The sequence below is a fragment of the Cinclus cinclus genome, chromosome 3, assembly GCF_963662255.1.
Source record: "Cinclus cinclus chromosome 3, bCinCin1.1, whole genome shotgun sequence".
Classification (NCBI taxonomy): Eukaryota; Metazoa; Chordata; class Aves; order Passeriformes; family Cinclidae; genus Cinclus; species Cinclus cinclus.
In genome coordinates this window covers 21,657,754-21,674,162 of record NC_085048.1, presented here as the reverse complement: position 1 = coordinate 21,674,162, position 16,409 = coordinate 21,657,754, and the positions used below count along the sequence as shown (strand labels likewise).

The 16,409-nt window shown below is 32.9% G+C and overlaps 1 protein-coding gene across 1 annotated transcript in view; it reads left to right on the top strand.

The window, feature by feature from the left end:
- CSMD1 (CUB and Sushi multiple domains 1) overlaps window positions 1-16,409 on the top strand; it is a 1,073,346-nt gene that overhangs the window by 773,557 nt on the left and 283,380 nt on the right. The window contains exons 11-12 of the mRNA XM_062489724.1: window positions 8,931-9,034; window positions 14,096-14,208. Of these exons, the coding sequence (XP_062345708.1) occupies window positions 8,931-9,034; window positions 14,096-14,208 (217 nt within the window). The remainder of the gene's footprint in view (window positions 1-8,930; window positions 9,035-14,095; window positions 14,209-16,409) is intronic.

The following is a 16,409-nucleotide window of genomic DNA, read 5'->3' as shown; positions in this document are numbered from 1 at the left end:
TGCTACGAGCTAGGCTAACATGTGTGACACAGGGAAATCCATATCCCTCTAGAGAGGCAGTTAGACAAGATGCAAAGACATCTTATTTGACAGAAAATATCTGAGTGTGGACATCTGAATTTAGTCCAAGAAAAGAAACACTATATGTTGTCACACTGCTTAGTCTTCCTCTTAACATTTATTTCCATAAGTAAAACCTTCCATTAGCCACTAACATACCTGCTTTACAAGAGTTTCTAAATTGGTTCAGTATGGCTCAGACCTTGCCAGTCTCTATTTTAAATAGCATTGAACAGTAGTTGTATGCATTTCTAATTAATTAATTTAACTGTCACATTGTATTTTTCTGAGGCATTTCCTTCTATAAAGATTCTGGCATCTCCTTGTACTTCTGGAGACCTTCCAGTATTCACTTCAATTACCTTTTTGCACTATACAGTGTGATGGCACGATCTGTCATCCTTCTAAATGAAATAGTTTGTGCTCTTGGAACTGTTTTGCCATAATAACAAGAAAACAACAAGCTCAGGTACTCTACTTCTCAAAAAAGGTGTTCATGGACCTTTCTGCTGCTGGTGACAGAAGGTTAGCATTGCAGGAAAATATCTTTAAAATAAGTTTCAGAGTGTTAGAATGCAGGAAATGAAAGATTTACCCATAATGTTCCACCAAAAATAATGTTTGACTTAGAACTGCTTAGTTTGTATGGGTTCCCCATATTTAATTTTTTATTTAAGGTCACGAATACAAATCTGCTTTGTTATTTTGTTAATTTTACCTCCTGACGTTCCACTGACCCATATGTCATTACAAAAGTATTTGAATTCCCTCAGTGAATATCATACAATGATATTTGAGTCAGGACACAAAAAAATAATTAGATTTTTAAAAAAGTTTTCTGAAACTTGAATATTTGTCATATTTGGTTCGTGTTTCACATGAAGTTTAAGTAAGAAGAATTAAAACATCAGAAAACTCTTGAGGAATTATGCTGTTAAATAAGTAATTTTCAAGGACTTGAAATTAATTGCTTCAAGGACTACACAATAACAGTAGGGCTGAGATTTAACACTTCAGATTCCTACATAGAGCTCTGTCTAGAGAGTAGTTTGTGTATAGATGGTATGCATCCTTGATAGCCATGCACTTCTTCATGTAGACCTTTCCTTCATGTGCTCTATCAAGCTTCATATGCACTTTGAATTAATTACTAAAACTAACCTACTCTTTAAAGACTTTAGGAAGAAAGACAGCAGCAAAAATGTGGTAAATGGGGTAAACAAAGTATGTTTCTCCTGCTTAAATTTCTGAGGCAAAAAAAATATTAAATTATGTGCTCATTTAATAAATTATATTCTCAGCCTTTATTTAAGTCAGAGCTCTTATCTGGTACTTAATGTGTTCTTAGTTTATGTGTAATTTGTTTTTAACAAATGCTAGCAGTAGCTTTTAATTTTCAAATTTAAAGAACAGTATTTTCAGACCTGGTTCTGAGCAACAAATCTAAAAGTATTTCTTTAAAAGGTTTTGATACATATTTCCAATGATACAATTAGCAGAATCAGAATGATTTTCATGAATGGCAAACAAATAGATGCATGGTTTTTTGACTTCTTTTCCGTTGTTCAGTTTAAAAAACTGAATGTCATAGTGTTTCTTTAATGCATGTCTTTCCATATTTGTTTCCTACAGACAGTTGGAGCAGCAGCAGGAGCAAAAATGAAAGCCATATATTTGGCATTTTCCTTTGGCAGAAAAATGAAAAATAGATCATCCTACTATTTCAGAGAGTTGTCTAAAATTGTTCAAAAGCGATAAATTCCAAACTTTTAGTGTCAACATATGAATAATGATCTCCTCTTGTGATTCTGATTTTCATTATTTTAATTTTCTTTCAAACCTAAATCAAATTGATTGATAATTCATTAAAAATATGGCTCACATAAATGTGAAACATTCATTGCACTAAAACTTAAATTTTAATGTATAATATTCCATGTACTTAGAAATGACAACATATGTATATATGTATCCAAAAATCTGAAGACAGAAGGAAAATGTTTCAATGGTTAAGATAGTAAAGTGAAATGCAACATCATGTTTAGGCATTATAGCTGAAGATTAAAATCAAACTTGGCAACAAGCTGCTTCTCTGACTGAGTAACAGATTGTGGCAGCTCTGTTAACTCTGAAATCATCATTATGGGATTTTTTTTTTTTTATGTCTCCCTCTATAGAAGAAACAAAACTATGCTTAAAAATGTGCTCATTCCCTTATTGTGGATGTATTTAAATTCCTTAAGGAGATGATCAGTTATAGATCTATTTTACATAATAACAGCTACCACTAAAAATGGTACTTCATAGTGTCAATTTTTTTTTAAATTCTCATTTTTGAAATTAATTCTCTATTTTTTTATAGGTTTAATTTCCAGCCACTGTGTGCCCATCCTTTTTATCTATATATCAGAAATTTCTTCCTTGTTGTAGTAGTCTAAGATTAGTCAAATCACTTTGCAACTTTTACTACATAAAAGTAGTAAAAGTTAGTTGCTGATTTTTCTTAAGATTTTTCTTACTGTTTTCTTCAAAAGATCTCAGATTATTTGGCCTTAATTAACTTGCTGAGGAAGGGCTATGTTGGATATGGCAAGTACATTGCAAGTTATCTATGTTATCAATGGCAATCCAAAGAAAGCCAAGCTGTGGGGGAAAAGACAACCTGTGTTTACTTACCTGAGAAATTTTCCAGGCTTGGGGAAATCACCTGATAATAGTATTTATACAATAAACTGTTGGATTTTTGTATTATTGATATTTTGGTTTTGTGATTTTAATTTTTTTCCTTCCTTTTTTAAAACAGCGTCAACATTCTTGTTTTTACATTATTACTATTATATGATATGTTATTACTGTTATTTCCTTCTTATCTTTGTTTAATTTCTATCAGGCGTGCCTATCAGGTTAATTTTCAAGTCATTAGTGGAGGCTAAAAGGAAAATAAATTCCCGAGAATGAGGAATATAAATTATAATGTCAATATTGAAAAATAAGCAAATTTCTTTGTATAATTGCTTTTTAAGTAACTGCAATTATTCGATAATGGCAGTACAGAAAGCCTTCAAATTTCTCTAAAATAATGAACAGAATAATCTAAGTGTTTTTAATAAGTTTGTAGTCATTCAACAAAAACTGGAGGTATTAAAATTTTGCAGGATGGGCCCTTGTATTGGCATCAATTTTGTTTTGTCTAGTCAGAGGCTTAGACCTGATAGTTACAAATTATTCATTTTGCATCTTATTAATTGCAGCTGTATCTATGCCAAATTACGAATAATATAGCTGGGATGAATGGTTTACCTTTTTTAAGGGCTTTGAGGGAAAATAAATAACTTGATTTACAAAAAAAAAATGGGTAAAAAGCCATTCTGCCATCTTTCACAATTAATCACCCATAAAATTTGTGCATTAGATTTACCTACTTTTATGACTATTTTCAGTCTTTTTTTTTTTTTTTTTTTTTTGTGTTTCCTCTTCCTCTGCATTTTGGTCATTATTACATTGCCTCTTGAAACTTCAAGAGATACCACTGTAGGAGGAGTGGGCTCGGGAAGAGCAGAGTTTTGAGAGTTTTAAGCAGCACTGAATTCTTCTATGTCTTCTCTAGTACTGGCAGCATCTTGTGACATTGTTTCTATATTATGTTGTTCTTTCTACATTATGTTGTGCTCCAAACCTTGGTTTAAAACCCTACTTTAAAATCTGGCTCCATTCTTCTAAAAAATGTAAAAAATATTTAGGAATCCAAAAGACCATAGCAGTACTTCCATGTTTCTGTCCATAGAGTTGCTTTCTCTCACTTTCAAATGTCTTTGAGCATGAGGTAACCATGAAAGAAATGACAGAATTAAAAAAAAAAAACAAAAAGTTACTTTCAATGTTTACATAGCAGCAGAGAAAAGATGCAAAGTAGGAAAATACAGTTACATTTGAAGGGAAATACTGGTACATTTAACACTGTAATATTTGTCAATGAAATGGAATAACCTATGACAGTTGCAAACAGCTTTCATAAAATGACTTTATAACTAACACATTTTCTTTTTATTATTTTAAAATTTCTAATCATGGATGCTGAAGACTATTTTATTTTCTTATTTTAATGTATGGTACTATAGTTTTACTCAGGCAACAAACTGTCTAATGTATTTTTTCATCTCTAAGAGATGTTCCTTCAAGCAGGTCCTGGTTATTTTGTTGTATGTTTTTCTTTTTTTTTCCCTGTTGTTGGTTCGATATTGGGTTTTTGTGTCTTTTGTGTGATTTTTTGTTTTGGGGGGGTTGGGGGATTCTTTAGGGGTTGTCTTGTTTAGTAGGTTTATTTGTCACTAGGGGTTTTTTTGTTTTTTTCTGTTTTTTCTGTGATTTTTTTTCGGTTTCATTTTTTGAGGGCAGGTAAGGTATACTTCTAGTATATTTATGCTGTTTTGAAGTAGTTAGCTTGATCTGCTTGTTAATTTAACAGATATCTTACGGGGAGTTTTCATTTCTTCTTGCATCTTAAAACTCAGTTCTCTCATTTTTTACTTTTTATTTACTTAATGCATAAATCTATAATATATATGCATAAGAGTAAGATAGTTCCTCTTAGTAGTGAAAAGAACATGCACACCTAGATGTTTTGGAGATGTAGCATTGCCACATGCTCTATCACTTCCTCCAGGCAGAATGCCCATACAGGCATTTCATACAACTCTGCTTTTATCCATTGCTTACAACAGCAGTTATACCAGCAGAAATATAAAGTATGTGAGTATCTAGGATAAGGGAAAATGTTTCAAATTAAAAACTAATTATGACAAATTCACTTGCAGAACTTTCATATAAGTACCTTCTTAGGTGTCTTAGATTTTTAAGATTTTTCTTTTCTTTTTACACAGTCTATTTATCTCACAAGAAGTAATCACTATGAATTGCTTATAAGGGAATTTTGTCTCATACCTTTCAGAAAGCAAATAGGATCATTCATCTGTAAGAAGAATGTAACTTATCATCCAGAAATTAATCTGTTTGGAAGCTATTTTCATTTTTCCAGTTTTTCTAAATGAATATTATTTTCTTCGTATAAACTGTTCATATCATGCATATGTAAATGGTGATGGTCAAATTAGTATTATTGGAATTTTTAATTGCAAAACAAAATTGAATCTGAATAAACACCTCAGAGCTGCTTTTTCCTCCCTTGGTGTATAAATCAATTGTGTTTAACCACATATGGGATATATTGTGGTATATTTTGATATTATTCAATCTTCATAAGTTTTCCTATGCTGTACTCATATCCATATCTGTACAAAACTGTCTTGCATTCTTCAATCCACCATCAAACAAATCTTAAAAATTCTTCTGATGATTCAAAGCTTTATCTACAGACAAATTTTAACCAAATATATATGGGCAAATATTAGTCTCCCATATGTTCATTAGAAACAGTAATCCTAAATGGCAGTTTGCTCTGCCTTAGGACAGGTAATATGACTTGTGTCAGTCTCACTTAAGTGCTTGGTAAAATTTTAGAGATTATTCTGGAAATTATTGAAAAACACCTGAAAGACAGCACAGCCAATGGTCACAGCAAGCAGTTCTTCATGAGGGGAAAGTCCTGCTTAACGTACTGAATTTCCTTTTACAATAGAGTAACCCACCCAGTTAATCAAGGGAAGCCAGTTGATGTGATCTTTTTGGATTTCAGTACACTTTTTAATACTGTGTCTCAGAGGATCATTCTGGACAAAATGTCCGGCACACAGCTGGATAAACACATCATGTGATGGGTGAGAAACTGGCTCGTGGGTTGAGCACAAAGGGTGACAGTGACTGGGGTGACACCAGACTGGGGACCTGTCACTAGTGCGGTCCCACAGGGCTGCATCCTCAACCCAGTTCTCTCCCACTTTGTTATAAATGACTGGGATGCAGGACTGGAAGGAATACTGAAAGTTTGAAGATGATACAAAATGGGGAGGAGCTGTTGACTCTCTCAAAGTCAAGGAGGCCCTGCAAAAGGACCTCAATAAATTACAGTATTGGACAATTTTCAACCATAGGAAGTTCAGCTTGCCATAGGAAGGCCAAGTGCTGGATTCTACACCTGGGATGGAGCAATCCCGATTGTATGTATAGATGAGAAACTGGAATCAGTGCTGTGGAAATGGACCTGGGGGCCCTGGTCAGTGGCAAGCTGAAAATGAGTGAGCAGTGCCTTGGCTGCCAGGGCAACCTGTCCTGGGGACATCAGGCACAGCATCACCAGCCAGGGAAGGGAGGGATTGTCCTGCTCTGCTCTCAGCTGGGGCAGCCTCATTATACTACAATATAAGAAAGATATTAAACTATTAGAGAGAGTCCAAAAGAGACCTACAAAGATGGTGAAGGGCCTTGAGGGGAAGCTCAAGTGTGAGGAGCAGCTGAGGGCACTGGGTCTGTTCAGCCTGGAGGAGACTGAGGGGAGACCTCACTGCAGTTCCAGCTTCTGGTGAGGGAAAGAGGAGGGACAGACCCTGATCTCTTCTCTGTGGTGACAGTGACAGGACCTGAGGGAATGGCCTGAAGTTGTGTCAGGGGAGATTTAGGTTGAGTGTTAGAAAAGGTTTCTCACACAGAGAGTGGTTGAGCACTGGAATGGGCTCCCCCAGGGCAGTGGTCACAGCACCAAACCTCAGGCACATAGTGTGACTCTTGAGGCTGTCTTGTGCAGGGCCACATACATGACTGTGGTTCTTGTGGGTTCTTTCCAACTCAGAAAATGTTATGACAGAAAAGTGCCATTTTCTGTCCACTGACTGTGAAAAGACCAGTGATTATACTGGGTGATTACTGTTTATGTGTTAAAATTTAGTTTTTTGAGTCAGATTGAAGGAATTTAAGTTAGTCCTCTTAACTCTCAACTATTTGAAGGGCTTTCCAAAAGATTTTATGTTAGTGTAGAATACAAGTTATCATAGTAATGAAGATAACAAGATTTTGTTTAATAGTGTGTAATATATCTTCACAAAGTTTCTCCCATAAAGGAATGTTTCTTGTCACATTTCCTATATGCCTAGCCAGAAGCTTAAAGCTTTCATTTATTGTTTGTATCCAATTACCTTTTCTCCAAACTTATTTAATATTAAATAAGTGAACATTCATATTTGTTTTTAAATTGTTGTGCAGAAGAATTTGTGAATCTAACCAAATGTATTATTTGGAGTCAAACCAAATGTATTATTTAAATAAAACATTACCATATATTTTCATGGAATATTCTATCAGGTTTCCTCCTCCATATGAAATAATAATTGCATTAAAAGTCTTGCAGTTATTTTTCTTGCCAGGAACAACTCTCTTTTTGTGCCTCTACATATTTTTTGCTTCATTTTTTCTTTATTAGTCTTGATTTAATAATGAAACTTTGCATGTTAACCACTGATATAATCTAGGAATACTAGAATGTACATCAGGAGATGATGGAAATGTATATTGTTTTATCTGCAGCATATTGCATAAAATTCTTATGATTATTGAAACCATGGACAACCAAGGCATGGGACCCAGCCAGCAGGGCTTTAGGAAAGGAAGATCCAACCTTATCTCCTTTTAGGTGACCCTCCTAATGGATGAGGGAAAGGCTGGGGATTTGGTCTGCCTGTAGGCTTTTCTTTGGGTTACAAACAAGGGCAACATAGTACAATGTAAAGATCACCTGCTCTTGATGTTTGGTGTAAATTCTTCTCCACAGTTCATTGCTCTAGGCTTTTCCAATTTCAACACAGAATTGAGGTGGTCTGGCTTTCTTTTTTTAATACCGAGAAATTTTAAACAACTAGCTTAACTTGGATGATGCTTTTTTACAGGGCTAAAATTTGTTCAAGATGAATTCTGCCTTGATGAACACATGGAAATAAGCTGATGAAAAGGATAGTTTTTCATGTGTTTCTTCCAAAAAGCAGCATAATAAAGCTTATTCTGAAAGATCAAATCTGACCCAAATCTTGTTTCTATCCACAAAATAGAGGAAAAATTACCTGTGTTACATGCAATTGCTGATGTTGTCTGAGAGCTTACCCAGGAATATCTCCAAAAGTTAGTATAATTTTGTGGAAAATCACTGACTCTATACACTTTCATGCCAAGTTTGCAGAAACCTTTGTATCAAATTACAGAAAGGTAAAATGTCCTGATATATGTGCACATATATATCGGCTGCAACTACTCTCCAATCCTGAACTCTAAAATTACTTGCCTTAAAAATGTTCTTTTATACAAATCAAAGTCTATTTTCATACTTTATCTTAAAAAAATTACAGTTTTGTAAATAACTTTTCAAATAATTCTGAGAGATACATGTGCAAATTTATTGGCAATTTATGTCTAGACATTGTGTGGAAACACAATTTGATGTTAGTAATTTATGCAAGGAAATTTGCGCTTTTGAATTTCTGTGAACTAGTCTCCTCCATCTTTTTTTGAATTGGTAGTTCATTTATTCTGCCTAGTTATTGTAAAATTCAACAGATAAGAAGGTTTTAGTATACTTCCCGTACCAGCTATACAATTTTTATATAGCTAGTACAGTTGGAAAAAAAAAAAAAAGAAAAAATATTTCTTAGTTCAATAATGAACAATTATCACGTTAGTGGTGACTGGCATCTTTGCATCTTAGTATGTCATAGTTCCAAAGCATTATGGCAGTGACTGGCTCCGAAGTTTCAGAAAACATAGAAGTTTCTGCACTTTTGCTCTTTCTTAAGTATCTTTCTAAAATGAAAGAAGACCAACTGAAATAACTATTGTCTCATTATATGATTTATAGTAGGCAAAAAATACAAGAATGGAGTAGGGTAGATAACGTGGGAATGTTTTGAAGCAACTGAGTTATTTCATTTTAATAGGTCATAAAGCTTGCGTTTGAAGAGTTTGAACTGGAAAGAGGCTATGATACTCTTACTGTTGGAGATGCTGGGAAAGTTGGTGATACCAGAACTGTGCTATATGTGTAAGTACACAACTTCACAATTTTTTCTTGGAAATTTGCTGTCATGTTGTTTCTTCCAGGCCAGGATATATCTACTAAAATTTGCAATTTTAATGTATGGAATTTGATATTTAATGTAAGTTTAAAATTTAAGTACAGTCAAAGAAGATTGTTCATTACGAAGTTCACTCCAAATCCTTAGTAGCATATTTATAGGCTTTAATATTAGGGACTAAAAACTGCAAATTGAATTTAAGAAAAAAAACCCCACTTTCCTTTAAAAACAAGAACTAGCTGTATAACTGTAATTAGGTAAAATTAAGAAAAATTTAATTAAGAGTATAAAAAAAAGTTTGGATTTCAGTGAACAGAAAATGCAACTTGCTTAAAAAAGCAAGGCATTGACTGATTTAAAAATTTGAATATTCAAAATTGGATTTGTGTACAAAATTTTAATGAAAAGACATAGTCCACTTTTCACTATATTTAAACATGTTTTATGGAATAATATAATAGAATATAATGTTATATATTGACAGTGTTGGAATTTAGATAAATTTGAAGGAAAATTCAAGACTAGATAGCTACTCTTAACATACAGCTCTTCACTACTGTCTGGACTATTAGAAATAATAGAACCCTGTACAGATTAATTAATCCCATCTACCTTAACCATCTCATTTTTGTTGCATATGCTTAGTTTTTCTTACTTCATAATGAGAGCTTGTGGTTAACAAGATATTTTGGCTATTTCTTTTAGAGGGTTAAGTTATCACATGAATCCTGGTTACAAACACAAAACAAAATTACAGATTTGATAAATTATCAATTACTAAATAAGAGAAACTAGCAGCCTTTATGTCATAACATTACATGGCACAGCATAAAAATCTGTCGGATAAAGATGGCATTGAACACATTTGATAATAAGAATCTATTGTAATTTTATATTTTAAGGAAATTTTAATCCATATAAGTAATTGCCATGTATCCTTTACTTAATTATAGCAAACGAGTCCTCTTAACACCCACACATTTTTATTTTAAATAAACTAGAATGTTTTTCAGGGAAAATTCTGAGGACAATAATTGCATTATATGTATTGGTTTGTGAATATATGAATTTATTAATTGCTAATTTCTAAACTGTCGTATCAAAGTTCTTAGAAAACTCCTAGTTTAATTTGACATAAAAGGTATGACAGAAAATTATTGAATTATTTGCTCAATGCTTGTGTTTCTTGAGTTGCAGTACCAAGTAGCTGCTACTGAGCAAATTGAATTCTATATTCTGAGTATCTTAAAAAAAACACACAAAAATAAAAGCAAACAAGAAAAAACCCCTGTTTTGGTAGCTTACATGTTATACTAACAAGACAAACATGAACTGGGAATGGATTTCCACACCTAAGTTCAGTTTTTCTTGTATTTTGCAGACCAGTTGTATAATGCAACAGTCCTCTTGGTGATGTTGATTTAACTACTTTCAACTGTGACAAAAGGGTTTGCATTTGTTTTTCTTTTTGAATTGGGATACATTTTTGCTCATAAGGATTGAAAAACTCCTTAAGAGTATGTATGTAGCAAATGTAGCAGATGCTATCCCAAACTGTTAATTCTCTTTTCTACACTGTGCATACTTCATATGTCAAAATTTGCCAGAACTATGTCAAAATTAAATTTCTTGTCAATTTTCTTTTTTTTACCTTTCCATTTGAAACCATTTAGCCTGTGACTACATAGTCCACATCTATTTTCCATGACTGCACAAAAAATAAAAATTAAAAAAATCTCAAATATTATTTGCTCATAGTAATTGCTAGTCAATAAGCCGCACTCCATAACAACATGACCTCCTATGACTTTTTTTTCATTTTAATAACATTTTTCAAATTCCGTAGCAGACATCCACTTCTAAATACATCACTGGCATTTCTAGAACTAGTACAATGGTCTCACTAGGGACAGAGTTTACTTCTAACATTTCTTTAGTATATTTTTTTTGACTAAAATAGCAACTGCTTCACCTCTCTAACACCACAGCCCCTCACATAGGATTATGGTACAGAGTTGGTTCTTCCATATTTACTGTAAATTGTATGTTTGATGAAAGAAAAATCTTTGCAAATAAATTTAGCTGTCTTTTGGGTTGCAAAATTAGCATTATTCTGAAAATCATTTGAGAAATGAAATGATTAATAACTGAAATACACTGGAATACAGGAAGGCCCAAAGACAAAACTATAGTCTCATGATAATTAATAATGTATATGAATTTATATTGAGACAGTGTTCTTGAAGTTATTAAACAATGAATTGTATCATGCATTTCAAATATGTTACATTCAAACAGCATCACAGATAAGTGCCATTTCACTGCTTTTCAGAAGGGTGTTCTGTAAATGCAAAGCAACATCCCTCATAAAACACTAGGTCTACTTGTAGAGTATATTATCATGAGAAAGTTCATAACTAAATGTCAGAGTGATTTTCTTATCAAATTTTTTATTGGTTGTAATAACATCTGTTACATTTAATAAGCTTTGAGCAGCACCTTGCAGTTTCTTATTCATCCCAGGAGAATGAAGGAGCTTACAGTGAAGACCTTTTTGGCTAGGTTTAATTTCTAAATTTCTAGGGTATCTTAAAGAAATAATACAGATTTTCTTGCATTCTTCAAACTTCTGTTGGCAAACAAATACCAGAATTTCTGCAGAAACTCTGCAGAATATAGCTGTAGAATCTCATGCATTTTATTCTAAAACTTTGTGGTTTTATGATTTAGTTTGAACATATGCTAAAATAAATATATTTCTAAATTCAAATCTAAATCTTAGTATTTGAATCTTTCAGCCTTGCAGAAAATTGTCATGTCTCAACACATAATCACAACCCCATGCAAAATTTTCCAGTTCTCAGATGCTAAAGTTCTCAAGGTAGTAGCTACCTCTTTATTGGGTGCTTTGTTGTTTTTTAAATTCCTAAACATTTGATGCACCCTATCTGCCATCCTAGGTGAAGGATGTGGCTCTATCTATGGAGGTATTCTCAGGGAATAAACCAAACAAGAAAACAACACAAACTCAACCAAACCAGCAAACAAAAGAAAAATAAAAAAAAAAGCCTGAACAAAGCCAAAACAAGCAAACAAACAAAAACACACACACCAAAAAAAAAAAAAAAAAAAAAACAACAAAAATCAATCAAACAAACAACACCACCAAAAAACCCCACCAGACACACAACTACCACCACCACATAAAACCATTCTGCATTTTATTGATTTCTGCTTTTGCCATATTTTTCTTTTGGGAGGGGATTCTTTTCTACCATTTCCCTTCCCCTTCCCTTCCCTTCCCGTACCCCTAGATGTGAATCTGAGGAAGTGATTGTGTTTTGGTTGATTCACATCTACCATCTATTGATAGACCACTCTGGCATTTTGAAGGGACAAGGCCCGGTCTATTTGATGAGTTTATCTTATTCTGTAGTGGGTTTTCGTTTGTTTTGGTTTTGGGGGCTTTTTTCCTTTTTTTTTTAGTATTTATATTGCGCTTTTTTTTTCTTGCATTCTGTAAAGACATTTATATTAATTGAAAATATTCCATCCTACTCATAAAGACTTAGGATTTCAACATTCATCTAATCTGTGAATTTATCAGTGTAGGCCTCATATAGTAATCAGATTACTGAGTATAAAGAGAGCCATTTAAACACTTGGTAATGCAATAGGTTTACACATCTAAATAGCCACTGGGAATTTTTTGGAGAAAAAACAAAAGTTTACAGTTGTCTTTCAATGTATACATAATTTTTACATTTTCTTTCATTATATATGTATTTCTAAACTACTTTTGTTAATTTTGTTTTGTTTACCTTACTGTCTGGTGAGGTATCTTCCTTTCCTAAGCTGGCTATATTATTAATTTAATGTTCCGACTTTATCAACATTCATGACTTTATCAACATTCATTTCTTTACCAACAAGAGAATATTCAGTATTCTGACTCTACCTAGCTTCTCTTTGAACCTGTACAGTTCCAAATTAATTTGGTAGGCAGCTAGCTTTCAGATGAAGCAGCTGCTTAATTTTCATTTTTTCAGAGGTCACACTGAACAACCTAGCTATTTATCACCGTTTCTTGATTTTCTTACTTATCCAAGCTGAGAACTGTTTGTGTGTTTGCATATGCAGAGCTATAAAGGGTTTAATTGTTTTCTTCCTTTTCTGCACTAATAGTATCATAAGAATTACCTACTTTCTAGCAGGTCATAATCAGAAATCTTATAGACTATATTAGAGCAAACTCAGACATTGTAGCAGCAGTTCCAGGTGCTACATTCAGTAGTAATTAGTCTATCATCAGGATAATTCAGGCCTAGAACCTGATTATGAACTAGCTTTTCGCTATTAAGAAGCAAACTTTATCTTAATGGTTCTGACACACCACTATTTGATACCAGAATTATAGAAGTGTAAGTGGCACTACTGACAAGCACTAAAGTTTTATGGTGGGATTCACCAGTTTGACTTATATGTGCTGTATACTGTACTGTACTTATCTATACATAGCTATCACACATTACTGCGTGAGAAATAGAAGATTCCCTGAAATCTGAGAGATCATTGTGAGTTATTTGAATGGAGTAGGTGTGAACGTAGTAAGTTCTGGACACATAGGCTGTAAGACATGTAAGTCAATTTTCTTCACTTTTAGAAAGCATGGCAGAAAAGCAATACTCATCCAAACAGATGAAAACTAATTCATATAGTCACTCTCTTCTCTTACAACTTAATTACTTAATGGAAATTTTAGCTAGGAACAGCTTTATTAGAAGTGTTTAATCATTGTTGAATGCAGTCATTCCATTTTTTTTTCTATTACTTCACATTGTTTATTTCATGTAGAATAGTTAATTTTATTTAAAAAAAAACTTAACTGATTAGAACAGGATATGAATAAAGTAAAAGCCTGTGTTCTGTGGTAGTGGTGGTGATAGTAGTAGTTGTAGTCGTAGTTGTAGTAGTAGTAGTTGTAATTTATGCATCTAAAATGACTTTGCCATTTATCCTACATACAGACTCACTGGATCTAGTGTTCCTGATCTTATTGTGAGCATGAGCAACCAGATGTGGCTTCATTTACAATCTGATGACAGCATTGGCTCACCAGGATTCAAAGCTGTTTATCAAGGTATGAGTTAAATTAACTATTTTAAACTTATGTTGTAACTTCATTATACCCCAACAAATTAATTTCAAGTAGGCATTTAGACCTTTCACAAACTCGTATCTATTGTCAAATAATGGTTAATGAAGACATGGATTTGCAAATATCTGTGAAATAACTGAAAATATTTGCAAGAAAAAATGAAAGTTAGGGCTCTAATACTTTTGCTGGGAAGTCAATAGAAGCTACAAATTTTTAATATATTTGAAAGGTCTTAAATTTTACACTCAGCTAACCTGTATCATATTGAATACAATTTGGAAAATATTGTTAATATTCTAAGAATTTATTTGGGTACTTATAAAACTTATTTTCATGCCTCACTGAGAATTTTCACAGACCTAAGACAAAATTAATATATAATGAAAACAACAGAACAGATATATTGTATGGTATTGTGGAAATTAAGAAGATGTATAGAATTGTGGAAATTTAACTCAAGAAAAATTATCTAAGTTACCCTAGCCTCATTTGTGTTTCTTCTGTCTCAAAGAAATGAAAACCTTTGCAATATAAGCATATTTTTTGTTGTTTTTATTTTTTGACTATGTGAAATTCTGAAGTTGATTAATTGTATTAAAAAATACCTGATATCTCTTAGTATGCATGCAAGTATTTATTTCTTCCATTTCAATAGGTTGTATAAACCTGCAGCTAGAAAGACCTCTTTCTTATTAACATCTGGTATAATTTTCTGTTAATTTCCATGTTAATTAGATTACCTTAAGGATAAGGGAAAACACTTGATTCTATTTTCAATAGTACCTTATGGTCACATGTGATGAAAATGGTTTGATAATAATCTTGTCAGAATTAGTTTTGTACACAAAACCTGCTGCAAAACGTTGAGAGACTATTCACAGTTCAGTAACTGAAATTAACTGAATTAGAAGAGTGGGAGCACTCCTTAAACATTGTCCATAAACTGAAGTACCCTAAGTGTTTCACTTCATTTCTAGATACCTTACTGTTTCAATACCAAAACAGGCAAAATAAAGAGTGAAAAGTTACGGAGATGTTAACCTCAAATTTAGAAACTTATGCATTTCTTGCACTAAGAACATTAAGGCTTGCCTGAGCAGGTTTTTTTAGAAGCAGAGTTTAAGGCTGTGAGATATTGTGAATGTTGAAAGGAACAGGAAGGGGAAATATTCTCCATGGCCAGCCAGGAAACATGATGTTACTTGTCCACACCGATATTTTTCTGCTAGTGATCTGTCCTTTGAGGCAGGTGGTGATGATAGCAGTGATTAGATACTGCAACCATTCTTTTTCCCTAACACCACATTTCTTTGGGACTCGCTCAAGTTCGCTATTTGTTATTCCCACTCATGGTACTGTTTGGAACATGCTAATCAGATAAACTCTTTTGCAGTCATATTTTAAGTTTCTGTCTGCACATATTGCTGGATAATATTTGAGTGTTTCAATTATTAATATTTACTTATGCACCAATTTTTTTTTTGTTTTCTTTAATGTGAACTGATATTAAAAAATAAGGGAAAAAAAGAATAAAAAAATGGTGATACTTATGAGGGTGGCAATCACTTCCCATGAGAATCCTCTGTAGCAGTACTACTGCGATTTGCAGGTCCATGACCATGAAAATAACCATATGAGAGCAAGGAGAATTACAGAGGCTTCTGAAACACTCTCAATTGCTTAAGTGTGTATAAGAGCTGTGAATGAAAAAGCAGATGCAGACCTGTAGCCCTCCTATGGCTAAGGAATTAAGGAATCTTAAGGCATAGAGTTACACAGTTCAATTATGTTTTATTGCATATATCACATTATCTAAATTAGTGTTAACCCTTCTTTTCCCTTCTGCCATGGTTTTATCTTTTGTACTTGTGTCATTTCTAGGATCTGTGTTTATTTAGAAAATATATTGTCTTTAAAATATCCATTTGTGAAATACATTCAGTGGAAATGGTGATAATATTGTGGAGAGAGAGTGTTGGCACAAGTTATGTATCTGACATTGCACTGTCAAACCAAATTATGAACTATAGTTTCTCATATACCTATGAAAAATTTCAAAAAATTAAAACATATATATTAGATAATTTATTTCTGTGCTATAGTTTCTTTCTGGTATTTCTAATGTAAATACACTTATTGTCATTTCTGTATTTGTCTAATGATATTATATTTATGGAGTTCAA